General features: G+C 58.0%; 1 protein-coding gene across 3 annotated transcripts in view; it reads left to right on the forward strand.

The window, feature by feature from the left end:
• The first annotated feature begins 7,628 nt into the window (after positions 1-7,628).
• The window catches only part of GGT1 (gamma-glutamyltransferase 1), a 12,863-nt gene continuing 6,223 nt past the window's right edge, over positions 7,629-14,268 (forward strand). Inside the window, exons 1-6 of one of the 3 annotated variants that reach the window (XM_008069103.1) lie at positions 7,629-7,695; positions 8,237-8,407; positions 9,102-9,232; positions 9,337-9,423; positions 12,774-12,966; positions 13,313-13,470. In XM_008069103.1, coding sequence (XP_008067294.1) covers positions 8,241-8,407; positions 9,102-9,232; positions 9,337-9,423; positions 12,774-12,966; positions 13,313-13,470 — 736 coding nt within the window. In that variant the 5' untranslated portion in view covers positions 7,629-7,695; positions 8,237-8,240. Of the gene's footprint in view, positions 7,696-8,236; positions 8,408-9,101; positions 9,233-9,336; positions 9,424-12,773; positions 12,967-13,297; positions 13,471-14,268 lie in introns of those variants that run through there. The other 2 variants (XM_021718085.1, XM_021718086.1) reach the window with 2 other exon arrangements.

A 14,268-nucleotide genomic window follows, 5' to 3' on the forward strand; every position in this document is an offset into this window, starting at 1 on the left:
CACTGCACTCGTCTGGGCGACAGAGTGAGACTCCAACTCAAAAAAAAAAAAATGCTGCTGGGTGCAGTGACTCATGCCTATAATCCCAGGAGGCAGAGGGGAGAGGATTGCCTGAGTCCAGAGGTTTGAGACCAGCCTGGGCAACTTGGCGAGCCCTCGTCGCTACAATAAATCAAGAAATTAGCAGGGTGTAGTGGCATGCGCCTGTGGTTCCAGCTACTTGGAAGGCTGATGTGGAAGGATCTTCTGAACCCAGTAGGTCGAGGCTGTGGTGGCTGTGAGCATGCATTCTAAAGCCTGGGCAACAGAATGAGACCCTGACTGAAAAAAAAAAAACCAAAAACTATGATGCTTGGATTAGAAGTTAGTTTTGTTTGGCCAGTTTACCAAGTGTCTCCTTGATGTAGAACACCAGGGGACACAAATGTCTGGGATGATACCAGGTTTCTGGCTCCCAGGAGGCCCTGAGATGCTGTCCCAGTGGTCCTGGAGTACGGGTCATGCGTCGCTTGCACCTGGACCCACCTGCCTTGCTTGCTTATTATGAAGCTCATGACTGCAGCTTGGGATGTCACGATTCCACCAGCCACGAGCCTTGCAATGTAGCCCACCCAGGGCTGGAGGCTTTGCAGGTGATTCAGATGTAGTCAGCTTCCTGTACCTGACAGTGGGTGGGGCATGGTGGAGGCTACAGTGAGACTCCACTTGTAGGAAGTGGTTTGCCCGGACTTCCCCATGCCATGGGTCACTATCCTGCCAAGTGTCTCTGGGCAGTTCCCTTCCCCTCTCAGGCTGCGGTTTCCTATGCTGGAAGCTTCTTTCTTGCCCCACCAGTGTCTTGTTTTCCCACTTAGAGGTAGGGCAGACCCAAGACCTTTAAAATGGACAGGTCCCGGGAGGCCACCATGGTCCCATTTCTCAGAGGGGGAGCTAGGCCAGTTGCTGAGCCACCCGCTGGGCCGACCTCTGGAGCCTCCCGTCTGGCCAAGCCCCCGAGGCACTGTGGGTTGCTGGTGCCGATAAGAAGATGAAAGGCACTGGGGTGGGGGGGCACTCCCAAGCTATCTTGGCAGCTGCCCCTGGCTGGAGGCCAGCTTGGCCTCAGAAGGCTCCTCAGGGGACAAGGACACAGAGAGCCCAGCTCACTCGGCCCCTGCCCAGTGGCCCCTCAATGCTCCCCTTTTCCCACGGACCCTGCCCTCTGCCTGGCTCCTGGAACAGCCAAGGAGCTAATGGGCACCCACCAGGGTCTTAATGAGTGAGCCAGGGTTAATGGGTTACCGAGCCTGGTGACACATTCACCCACCTCTGGGCTCTCAGAGTCCAGACTGGCTTGGCCTTCAAGGTCTAAGCTCAGCCACCTCCTCTTCCAGGCCTGACACCTTGGGGCTTAGGAAGGGCCAGGGCAGTCAGGAGGTCACCCTGGAGCCCTCACATCCTGGAGAAGCTTCCAGATCCTGGCCTTCAGGTTTACGTGGGTCCTCTTCAGGCCAATCTCAGCTGGGGCTGGATTTCCAAGGCCCCAGTCCTGGTGTCTGCCCCTCCTTCAGGGCTTCCCTACTTGGCTGACCATAATATCTCATGTCCAGTCAGGTAGGAGTTCTGTGAGGGAATCTGAAGGGGTCAGGATTGGGTGGGAGAATGAATGAGTGGATGAATGAATGAATGACCACCACTAACCACGGCTGTGCTAATGGTGATGATTCTAACAGGCTATTGACCACGTGTGAGCCTCCATCTGAGGACTGAGAGGCTTGGGAACCCCCACCTCATTCCATGGGCCAGAGCAAGAGAGGGGATGATGGATGGACTCCGCCCCCTGCTTCTGCCGCCTGGGTTGTCCCTCAGCCTGCCTGCTCATGTCCTGGAAGTTGGGGGTGGAGGAAAGACTCCCCTGGGTCATGCACCCCCCTTCAGTCCAGGTGACCAGGGTCCTTAGAGTGACAACTCCTAGACCCCCACCTGTAGCCCTGAGAGTGGGGAAAGGGCAGCCAGGAGGAGCACCCCCCAGCTCTGAGTTGTGGGGGGAAACTTAGGCTCCTCAAACCTTGTGGGGCCTCAGAGGCTTGGACACCCAGCCCCCGCCGGCATGGCCATCCGGCTGCACCCCAGCTCCATGACTCCTCTCTCCCAGGGAATCTTTGGCTTGACGTGACTGGCTGAAACCCAGCCTGACTCCGTCCCACCAAGGCCCCCAGAACTCAAGCCGCTCCTTCAGGGTTTGAGTCCGAGCTGGGCTCAGAGAGACCCGCAGCCCTCCCAGGTCACACAGCCCCAGGGATAGGACCAGGAGCCAGCCCTTGTCCCACCTGGAACAGCTCCTGTGCCTTTAAAGCCTCCCCCACCCCAGACCACAGCGGGAGGGAGGGGAGGAGCTGGGTCACAGCAGGGGACTGGGACTTGGCTCAGTTTTGGTGTGCAGCTGGAAGGCCAGCCCTGGAGTCAGGTGAGCCTGCTGTGCCCAGAGCTGTGTGACCCAGAAGCACTGCTCACCCTCTCTGAGCTGCTGGACAGCATAGGCGGGGAAGCTCAGCTTGGGCCGAGGCGGTCAGGAGGTCACCCTGGAGCCCTTGCTTCCTGGAGAAGCCTCCAGATTCTGAAGTGTCGGGAGGCCTGTGTTCCCTCCTCAGCCCTGCATATGCTGACTGTGGCCTAGAGGAGTCTCTCTTCTTCTTCTCCACCCTCTGCAGTGGGAGTGAGGGGGTAAGGCTCCTGTGGACGAATCCTGCAGAGGGCTCACACAGGTGGGCAGAGCCCCAGGTTCTTTGACTGGGTCTGAGGGGTGGGGGCGCTCTGTTCCTCGTCTGATTAAGTGGATTTGAGACTGGCTTTCTGGCTGGCTCCCATAGGTGTGGGGGTGGGTAGAGGAGGGCCAGGTGGAGCCCCCTGACTTCTCTGAAGAAGCCCTGGAGGAAGCCGTGGTTCCCAGGAAGCGGACTTGTGGGGAGGTGTGCAGCGGGGAGAAACTGAGGCCAGGATGGGGGTGGGGGTGGCCAGCTCTAGCACACAGCCGGGGCTGAGATGAGGCCTGTGGGAACTGTGTCCTTGGGCCATGCTGACCCTTCTCTGGGCTCAGGTTGTGGCTGTGGGTGGGGGTAGGGCAGGTCATTTGTGCAAGGGGACATTGCCCAACTCCAGGGGGCAACCACCACCTTGCGGTCACCCCCACACACGTAGCTGTTTCTGCAGGTTTCCGGCAGGGAGTGGTTATCAAGTCTTAGCAAAGGGGCATTTTCTCTAATTCTCAGCCTCATGCCTCCAGGGTGGGCAGTGAAGGAAACAGATTCTACCCCGGTTCTGGGTGGTGGGAAGCGTCCCGCCCAGGGTACAGGCAGCCTGGGGAAGCCACAGAATTCTGCACTTGCCCACACCCAAGGGCGGTGGTCCTGGGCCCACCTGCAGGCCCATGTGCCTCTTGGGACCGGCTGACCTTGGGCAACTGGCTTTTACTTAAGCCTCAGTTTCCTGTCTGTGATCGGGGTTGGGGCTGTGTCCCAATTTCACCCTTGTGACTCTGGGGTTGCGGTGACACAAGTGTCAAGCTGGGTTGGAGGATTAACAGGGGAACTCCAGGCTGGCTGCTCTGTCTGCCCTGTCCTCATGCTCCCCTCTCTGCTGCGTCCTGGGACGCTGCTCTGTCCAGCCTAGATTCAGTGTGTGTGTGTGTGTGTGTGTGTGTGTGTGTGTGTGTGTGTGTAGAGGGAATCGTGCTGACAGCAGAGTCAGTGTCTCTGGGTGAGTGAGGCTTGCACATTTCTTGGGACGGAGAGCTATAGAACCTGGACAAGAACTGTGGAGTCTGGAGACCTCTAGCCCAGCTCCTGCTATCTAGAGATTAGCTCCTCTCTGCATGTGGAAAAGGGTTGACCAAGGCAGAATAGCCTCCTTCTTTCTGTAGGTCATACCTCTGTTGATATGGCCTTTGATAAGGTGCCTCCCTCACATTTTCCTTCCCTAGAACCTGCAGGTGTTACCAGGTTTCATCTGTGCCCTATTGTAGGCAGGTGTCTTCCTACTTTCCCCAACCCAGGGTTTTCCTGTTGGGGTCACCTGTTGGGGTCTGGGCCATCCTCTGTCCACTCAGACATTCTTCCTGCCCACTAGCCACTGCTCATCCTACACGTCTTGTACCAGCCCAGGCAGGTAGGAAACTGCTAAGCAGGTTAGAGCTGGGGACAGAGCCCTGGGGCTCTCCACTGCAGACCCCTCCCAGCTGACTGCTCTGGAATGCAGCCACTCAGGCAGGACCAAATCCCCTAATGTTCCTATTTGGTGTTCAGCCTTCAGGGACAGATCATGGGACTTTCCTGCCCTGTCCACGTTCATTTCCTGCCCTGTCCATCCTGACCTGCAGGGAGGAACACCCAAGGAAAGGGCTCAGTCATAGCACCCCAATCCTGGAGTCGTGGAATGTGTGGTGGGTTCTGTCCAGTGCCTGCTTGAGGGCAGTGGGTGACTCAGGCAGGCAATAATACCCGGTCGGCCTCCACACTTCTTTCTGTCTGATGGGGCAGTCTTGAAGAATGACTGTGGATTAAGTGTTTCAGGCACAGAATGGACCTCAGATGGAGGCTGCAGGGGATCTTGGGCAGCCCAGGCACTGCTGACCAGCGAGCAGGGGAGGGAGCCATGGCTCAGGGAGCCTCTGACCCTTATCCTTGGCAGATGAAGGCCACCAGGGAATGGGAAGCAGTGTCCAAGCTCCCCTGGGCTGGGCCCACAGCTGCTTCTGGCTTGGACTTCCTTGGTGGCCTGGTCAGGGACATGCAGCAACTTGGGGCCAGTACCAGGCAGCCAAGCTTGCCCTGCTAGGCTGTATGACCTTGGGCCAGCTCTGGGCCTCTCTGGTCCTTGCCTTTCTAGGCTGTTCAGGTGGTTCTTTGGCCTGGGATGCTGATGCTCATAGATGGGCAGTGGGGCTGGTCTGCAAGCTGGGGACCCCAGGTCATGTTCCAGGGACACACCCTTGGCGCCTGGTGGCAGGGTGTGGTGAGGCCTCTTACACCCTAGTTCTGGTCTGGTGCCAGGGGGCATTCTACTCCCTGCCTCAGGAATTATCTCTGGGATGCTGTCTGGCTCTGAGTTCAGATGCTCTGAACTGGGTGGGGCAGGGTGAGCCAGAGGGGAGCCCCGACTGAGGCTCACTGGAGGGGCTTACCCTTTGGAGGGAGCCCTTCGGTTACCCTCTGGAGGGAACTGAGACTGGGAGGGGGGAGCCCCTTCCTAGGCTTACAGCACCTCCCACCTCCCGCCCAGGGCCCTCCTAGGGCTGCGTGAACTTTAGTCACCTGGTGACAGGCCGTGTCACCACGCCTCCTTGCTGCTGTCACGTCAACCTCCTCGTCCTCCCAGCCAGGCTGGACCTCTGTGAGAGGACCACCTGTCCTCCACCCTACGCAGACGCCTTCAACTGCCCCCCAGGGATGCTGGGCGCCTCCCAGCTGGCCTCTTGCCCCCTCTGGGACTAGGTAAGCTCATGGGTCCTCTGGTCCCTCCTGCCCCTTTCCTGCCTCTGCTCCTTCTAGGAGGTGCCCACCCCTAGATCCCAGTCCCAATTTGGAGACTCCCTGAGGAATTCTGCAGGGGCTGCAGGCGTGGTCTGGGCCACTCCTGCGAGGCGGGGGGGGGCAGCCAGTTCTGTGCCGGGACTTTCCCAGGCGGACAAGTCTGCGTCTTCCTCCCTGGCGGGTGCAGCCCAGACCTGTCTTAGGAGGGAGAAGTGCTCTCCTGGGCCCCCACTGCCCCCAGGCCTCAGGTAAGCCCACCAGAGTCACAGGAGGGGGTTCTGGATTTGAGGCTAAACACTGTACCCGACCCACTCTCTGTCCTCAGTTTCCCCTCCTGGCACTGATTTGGGTGAGAGTCAGGCCTCTGGGCTTGGACATTCTTTGAGTGGATCTTGAGAGAACTTGGGGGTGGGGGGGGGGCGGGAAATGGAAGCCCGGGCCCCCAGCAGGGTGTCTTCCGCCAGGCTGGGGACATCTGCCTGCCGGAGGCTGGGCCAGCCCTCTCTCCTGCCCTGCTCCGGGAGGAGGGGAGATGGGGCCAATGCTGCCCACTCCCCTCCCCATGCTCCCTGGCAGCCTGAGCCTTACTGAGTAGCCCCTGCCCCTTGGGGATCTATTTGGGCCTTTGGGTAGACAGATGGGTGAACCGCGGAGCCTGGAGTGTGGACCTGGTGGAGCCATGGCTGGCAGCTTGGCTCCAGGCCCCAAGCCCAGGAGAAATGAGGCCGTGCCCTTAAGGTGCCCAGCATGACCTGGTCCAGTGGATGGAACTAGGGAGCTTCCTTGGTGGAGGGGCTGTGTTGTGCTGTGGTGGGGGACTGACCAGGGTGGGGGATAACCTCCCCTACCACACCTGATGAGAATGGACGCAGCTCACAGCTGATCCTGGCCCTGAGGGCCCTTGGACTTCCCAGCATGTCTGTCTCCATCAGGACCCCTTAACCATGACCTGGGCTTCCATCAGGGCCGGGGGTGTCTGAGTCCCCAGAGGGTCATCAGGCCTAGGGAGGGGCATGGACTGTTTTATAGGGCAGCGAGGGCAGGCCCAGGCTGGCACTTTGGACAGAGCCCTCTGACTACTTTCCGGAGGACTGAGGGCAGGTGGTGCTGGCAAGACGGGAGCCAGGGAGGGGTCAGGAACAGGGCAGCTGGCTTTAGGCTGTGGTGGTCCCAGTGGAGAGGAGGGGCTTCTTTGGCTTCTTCTGGGGAGGGGTGGCAGGCTGCTGCGTGACCTCCACCAGGACCCCTGCCCTGGGACTCGGTATCGAGGGCCGGGAGTCTCTCTGTACTTTCTCATGCACCATGAGGGACCACATGCTGTCACATCATCATCCCCAGGAACACCAAGTCACACTAGCATCTGGAATGCCCCTGTGCGTGTGGAGCGGGCACAGGGGCTCCATTCCTAGAGTCTTTGGGATGATGAGTCTGACTCTGAGTTCAGACTCCCTGAACAGGGACAGGCTGAGCCAGAGGAAACCCAGGCAGGAGTTTGCTGGAGGGGCTTGCTGCTGGACACGACCCTTTGGAGGGAACTGAGTCTAGAAGAGGGCGGTTCTTCCCCAGAGCAGCCGTGGTAATCATTAGAGCCAGCATTTCCTGAGCCCGAGCACAGTTCAACCACCTAATTCACGACGCCCCTGCAGGTGAGGCAAGCAAGGTGCCACTGTCATCTCAGCTGGACAGTTACGTGACTTACCCAAGGCTCCACAGCAGGTGAGTGGCGAGTCCTGACTCATCCATCTGCTGGGCCCCTTTGCCACGTGACATGCTCACTACCGAATCCTTGCCTTGTGGGGGAATGCCCACCCCCTCCCCGCCCTACTCACGCAAAGCCTTGTCTCTCAGGTGCAGTCAGAGAGAATTCACAGACACGCGTGCGCAGCTTGACAGCCTTTTGGCTCCAGAGTTCACCTGGATGCAGAGAAAGCAGCTGGCAGGGAGGGTCACACTGAGCTCCCCCCCAGAAAGGGCTGGGCTGGGAGTGCTTCAAGTACACCCTCTTCACTTTCAGGAGAACCAGGAGGCTGCCTGGTTAAAGAGTCTCTGGAGAAGATTCTGGGGCCACAGACTACTGCAGAGCGTGAGGGAGGCCCCAGTTATTTCACCAGCCATTTCAGCCAAAGCCTCCTGTTTTTTGTGGCCACCTCCCCAGGCAAAGCTTGGGGCTCCCATCTGCTGCTGGACGGTAAGTCCCGACCCATTGGCAGCTGATCCGCTGATTTCAGGAGAAGACTCTGGGGTGCTCCCTTTAAGGGCACCATAGAAGCTAAACCCCACAGTCTGGTGTGTGTGTGGGTACTTGGGGGACCCCATACAGTGCCAGGCTCTGAGCTGAGGTGGAGGACACTGGAAGAATCAGGCCAGTCCGGTACCACCTGCTAAGTGGTGGAGGTCCACTGTGAGGAGGTAGACAGGGCCCTGCGGAAGGCGGGGTATGTGACATTTGGGGACTTCCAGGAGGGGCTCCTGCTGGAGATGGGGTCCTTCGCAGGATGAGCCATAATGATAAGCAGGGAGGATTTAGGAGGGCAGAGGTGAGGCCTGGAACTCCTGGCAGAGGGAATGACCTGGGCAAAGGTCTGGGGGCTGGACAGCCTGTACGTGTTCTGGGAAGCTGGAAGGAGACACCGGGCTGCGTTTCTGAGGCCTGACTTTAGACTGTGCCCTGTGGGGGAGGGGCTGGGGAGTGCCTGAGGCTGAGCCTGACCCTGCTCCCCCCACGGCAGAGCCATGAAGAAGCGGTTTGTGGTGCTGGGCCTGCTGGCCGTGGTGCTGGTGCTGGTGGTCGTGGGCCTCTGCCTGTGGCTGCCCTCAGCCTCCAGGGAGAAGCCTGACCACCATGTGTACCCCAGGGCAGCTGTGGCTGCGGATGCCAAGCACTGCTCCGAGATTGGGAGGTGAGCAGGACAGGCCTGGGGCGGCATGGGGAATGAGTCCTGGAGGACAGCCATGAGAGTGGACCTGGGCAACACTTGAGGCTGTTTCCCCGCCTGTAAACAGGCTGCCTGGACAAGGGGTGTCCAATGTTCATGGAACTGTCTGTTCTTTGCTTGGTCCCTCTCAGTAGCCTCTGGCGAGGTGAGACGGGGAGAGTGACCCCAAGAGAAGGGGATAGTGACCCCAACACGTTTCTTTTCTCAGTTCCAAGAGTCTGTTTGATAAACTCCATTGTTTTATTCTATTTTGGACTCCTATCCCACATTATATACAAAGATCAGTTCCCACCTACAGACAGAAGCAGAAAAAATGTGACTACTAAAATATGGCAATTTTCCTTTTTCTTAAGCTATAGAAGCCATGTGCGTTGGCTTGCTTGAAAAAGAGGAAACTGAGAAGTCTTTAAAAAACAAAAACTTCCTGGGTGTGGTACTCAGGAGGCTGAGATAGGAGGATCGCTTGAACCTAGTTGCCTGAGGCTGCAGGGAGCTATGACGGCGCGGTGGGTTGCGCTCCAGCTCCGGTCACAGGGGGAGGCCCTGTCTCCAAACAAAATGAACCCGCAGGAACTCCTCCTCCATCCTCCTCCGGGCAGGCGGGAGGGCAGGCGGCAGGGTGTGCCGGGGCAGGTTCTCACCCCCACGTGCCTGGCAGGGACGCCCTGCGGGACGGCGGCTCGGCGGTGGACGCGGCCATCGCGGCCCTGCTGTGCGTGGGACTCATGAATGCCCACAGCATGGGCATCGGGGGCGGTCTGTTCCTCACCATCTACAACAGTGCCACACGTGAGTCCCGGGAGGAGAGTGGGCTGGGGGCACAGCTGGGGGCGCCCTGGGCTCACGCGGGGGGCGGGCGGGGGGTCCACCTGCCCGCATGCCTCTTCTCCTAGGAAAAGCCGAGGTCATCAACGCCCGCGAGGTGGCCCCCGGGCTGGCCTCTGCCAGCATGTTCAACAGCTCGGAGCAGTCTCAGGAGGGTAAGCGGCCGGGCTGGGGTGCACAGCGGAAGAGCCCCTGAGCATGGCCCTGTCCGGGCCCGGGGGCAGCTCCGGGACCCCCACTTCTCTTTGCTCCACGACACCCTCCGGTGACGAATGGTCACCACCATCCTCACCAGGGTGAAGGGACGCAGCTTCCGTTGTTTCTGCTCAGGCCCTTTAGCGCCACCCTGCGGCAGCACGCGGCGAGGATCATTCCGATGACCGCTCTCACCACCCAGGGCTCCACCCGCACCCTAGGCCGCTCTTCCCCCTGCTCCATTCCTCCCTGTACTCTTGGGGGTGAGGGAGGGTGGTGGGGATGCTGAGGCTCAGAGAGGCCGGGCAAACCAGCTGAGGCTGCACAGCCGGGAGACGATAAAGCTAAAACGGAACCCAAGCTGTCTAAACCCTGTGTTTTCCCATTCATCCATTCATTCGTGGGGCTAGCTCCCTAGAGTATGGGGTGCGTTCTCTTTTTTGAACCTGGCCTCGAGTAGAGAGGAGGCCCTAAATTCCCCAGGTAGCTGAGGGGAAACCGGTGTCCACCCAAGGGTGCTGCTCAAAGCAGGTGGAATGTATTGTGGGATAAAAGTTGGAGGAATAGATGGTGAAGAGGGGACAAGGCACCCTCACCATACCATGGGGGAGGAGGTCCCGGATGATGCCCTCTGAGTGGCCCCTCTGGGGTCCTCTCTAACATACAGAATCTTGTTTTTCTCATTACTCATTGAGGAACTCAATGTGTAGACATGGAATCGCTTAGAGTATGAGAATGCTGGGGTCTTAGAGGTGTCTGGGGATGCTTGGAATCATTTATTTAATCAGGACTTAGTGTCAGGTACTGTTCCCAAAACCAGGGTGCAAAACACAGAAGCAGGTAGAATCTGTGACATTCCAGGTGGAGAGGAGAGAGAAGGCCAACATGGGTGTGCTCTGTGCTGTGGGACCCAAGAGGGTGGAACTCTATGGAAGGTGGCCTGGTCAAGGAAGGGGACATCTGAGCAGAGACCCAGAGGCAGAGGGTGGGGGTCCGTCCTGGTGTTTGGGGGAAGAGTGAGTGATCCAGGGACACAGGGATGCTGCGGTAAGTGACCCGGAGGAGGAGGATGTGGTCAGAGGGAACAGACCGGGCTCATAGGTCATTGTGAAGCCCCTGCCTCTTATCTGAGGGAGTGGGGGCCCTAGTGGCTGAGTGGAAGGGGACAGGTCTGGCCTGTGGTCAACAGGACCCCTTGGATTGCTGTGTGATGTGCAGGGAGCAAGGGGACCGACCTGTCAGGAGGTCACTGAAATAATCCAGGTACAGAGAGGTGGTGGGAAGTGGCAGGTTCAGGACCCACTTGGAAGTAGGGCCTGCGGATTTGCAGCTGGGTTGAGTGGGGAGTCCCGGAGGACTCCAGGGTCTTTTGTCTGTACCTGACAGAGACAGGCAGGGCTGTCAGGAAGCAGGTCTGGGCAGACACCCAAGGTTTTGGACATGTTGAGTTTTTTGCGTTTTTTTTTTCAGTCTGTTACCCAAGCTGGAGTCCAGTGGCACACTTAGGGTCACCGTAGCCTCCACCTGCTGGGCTCAGGCGATCCTTCTGTCTCAGCCTTCCAAGTAGCTGGAACCACAGGCACACACTACCATGCCCAGCTAATTTTTTGATTTATTGTAGAGATGAGGTCTCGCCAAGTTGCCTAGCCTGGTCTCGAACCCCTGGGCTCAGGCAATCCTCTTGCCTCTGCCTCCCAAAGTGCTGGGATTACATGTGTGAGCCACTGCACCTGGCGAAGTTAAATTTGAGATGGCTTTTTTGAGTGGGAAGGTAGGCACTTGGGTCTGGCAATTGGGAAGTAGTCCTGGCCAGAGGGCAAACTTGGGAGTTGTCAGTGCATAAATGGAGGCGGAAGCTCTGATCTGGGATCACCAGGAGAGTGAGCAAAGACAGAGGAGAGAGAGGGGCAGGAACCAGGGTGGCAGGCAGAGGAGACTCAAGGGAGCCAGTGGGAGCAGGCAGATGGCTTTGGAGAACCAGGCTGAGAGGAGGCGCTGGGTCTGGCAGCGTGGGAGTCGCCGGTGAGCTGGGCGGGTCAGGGAGCGTTAGAGTTTGAGGGGCCTGAGGTCAAGAGAGGATTTCTTCTTCTTTTATTGATGCATAATATTTTCTGTATTTATGGGTGCATGCATAGATCGTGTAATGATCGAGTCAGGGTATCCTTGACAGTTTATCACTTCCATGTGGTGGAAACATTTCAAGTCCTCTCTTCTAGTTACTTTGAAATATACAAAACATTTTTGCTAATTGTAGTCACCCTAACCTGCTATCAAACATGAGAGCCTATTTTTCCCATCTAGTTGTAAGGTGGGAGGCATGTGCTGGTGTCAGACATTTCGAGATGTGTAGCTCTTGGAATCTCATGCCTGACTCTGGAGTGGGAGAGGCAGTTCTGAAGCCACAGCTGCCAAGCCTGGGAGTAACTAAATGGCCGGGTCATCTCAGGGATCACAGCAGAAGAGTGCCTGGGGGCAGAGGACGTGACTGTATCTTTCTGGGCAAAGGGTCAGTGTCTGGCTTAGGCCGAAGTGCTCATGTGGGCAGTAGGGTGTGGTGGGGAAGCAGGCCCAAGGATCTTTTTCCAGTAGCCTTGTTGGAGTCAGAACTGGAAAGCAAAATTTGTTATGGTCAGATGGGGAAACCGAGGTCGAGAGAAGGGCAGGGAGTCTGAGCCAGACTCAGATCTGGCTTCCAGGACAGTGGAAAAGAGGAAGGTAGGGGGCTTTTTTGGGACCAGCTGAGCTTTGAGGGTGGCCTGGGTATAAGCTGGGGCAGGGCAGGAGCTGGTCTTGCTCTGGCAGGTTCTCGTGGAGCCCATGAGTCTTGCAGGACAGGAGGCCTTGTGGCTGGGGGTGCTGCAGACTGAGAGATGGGAGTGAGTGTGGCTCTCCCCAGTCTCACTGTGCATCCATAGGCCTGGTACGAGATTGCAGACATGGAGGCACCTGTGGAGACAGAAATCTAATCCTGGGACAGCAAAACCCAGCACACAAGCTGCCATCTACCCCTGCTGTACCCTCCTCACCTCCCTGGGCCATTTGTGCTGCTGCCTGCCAAGCTCAGATATGATCTTAAAAATCCCTTTATGCCAAGCGTGGTGGCTCATGCCTATAATCCCACCTATTTGGGAGTCTGGGGCAGGAGGATGGCTTGAGTCCAGGAGTTTGAGACCAGCTTGGGCAACATAGCGAGACTTCATTTAAAAGAAAAAATCCCTGTTCTTCTAAGCCTCTCTGGCCTTGTCTGTAAAGCAGGTCAGGGAATATTGTCCCCTGCTCAGGGCTACTCACCCTGGTGCTCTCTCCCCAGGTGGGCTTTCGGTGGCAGTGCCCGGGGAGATCCGCGGCTATGAGCTAGCACACCAGCGCCATGGGAGACTGCCCTGGGGTCGCCTCTTCCAGCCCAGCATCCAGCTGGCCCGCCAGGGCTTCCCTGTGGGCAAGGGCTTGGCGGCAGCCTTGGAAAACAAGCGGGCGGTCATTGAGCAGCAGCCTGTCCTGTGGTATGTCTGTAGCACAGCCACCAGGGCAGGGCAGTCTGTGGGCCCTGAGTGACTGGTGGAGCTGCCCTCTGCCTTCGGGAGCCTGCGCTGATGGAGGGCACCGGGGATGGTGACACATCCTGAGCTGGGGCCCCAGTGAACACTATGAGCTGCCATGTGTTCCAAGTGGCAGGAAACACTAGGAAGCACGGGCTGAATTGGCCAGAGTGACAGGGCCATCCTGCTGTGGACACGCACTGATTGTACTTTGTTCTCCTTCCCCCGTGTGGGTGGGTGTGGGGAGTGGTCTGGTTGTCTGCCTACCTGCTGCCTCACGTGAGCTCCCCGCCCCTCCCCGCTGCCCCAGTGAGGTATTCTGCCGGAATGGAAAGGTGCTTCGGGAGGGGGAGTGGCTGACCCTGCCACGACTGGCTGACACCTACGAGAAGCTGGCCCTCGAGGGCGCCCAGGCCTTCTACAATGGGAGCCTCACAGCGCAGATTGTAAAGGATATCCAGGCGGCTGGTGAGTGGGTGCCTTCAGGGCCTGGGCGGGGAACCCTGAGCTGGGGCCCAGAGTCCTGGGGTTCTCCTTTCCTGCCCCCAGGGAGTTCCTGGGGGAGGAGGGTCAGTGGTGGGCCACTGTACAGTTAGGTCAAAACCTAACTGTACAGTCCAGGAGAGAAAGACCTTGGTGGGGTAAATGCCAGCGGGAGCCAGGGCTGGGGAGATACTAGAGTGCAGATTAAGGATCTGGGGGTACTTCCTGGAGGAGGTGGTGGCTGAGCTGCAGATAACTTTGTTAGGTAGAGAAAGGAAGGGATTTCTAGCAGAAGAAATAGCTTAGGCTAAGGCCTGGGAGAGGAGGTTTTGACTCACTAAGAGGGTCACAAGAGATGAAGTTCAGCTTGGAGAGAGAGGCCGAGGAGAGGAACTTTGTGGGGACTGGGGTCCAGGAGCTTGGCTGTGGCATTCTTTGTGTTGTATTTGTCACTGTTTCATGGAGGAGGGTGGTTAGCATGTTGACCTTTACCACTGAGGCAGGAAATTAGCCTGTCAGTGCCTTGTGTGTCAGGAGCCTCTCTCAACCCACCCACTCATCACAGGGGCCAAGCAGTGGGTAGATGGAAAAGATCATCTGAGGCTGGGCGAGGTGGCTCACATCTGTAATCCCAGCACTTTGGGAGGCTGAGGTGGGAGAATGGCTTGAGGCCAGGAGTCTGAGATCATTCTGGGCAACATAACAAGATTCTACAAAAACATTTTTAAAAAAATTAGCCGGGCTCGGTGGCTCAGCCTGTAATCCCGCGCCTTTGGGAGGCTG

Source organism: Carlito syrichta, unplaced genomic scaffold, assembly GCF_000164805.1.
Source record: "Carlito syrichta isolate Samal-C Ts95f unplaced genomic scaffold, Tarsius_syrichta-2.0.1 Scaffold311810, whole genome shotgun sequence".
Lineage (NCBI taxonomy): Eukaryota > Metazoa > Chordata > Mammalia > Primates > Tarsiidae > Carlito > Carlito syrichta.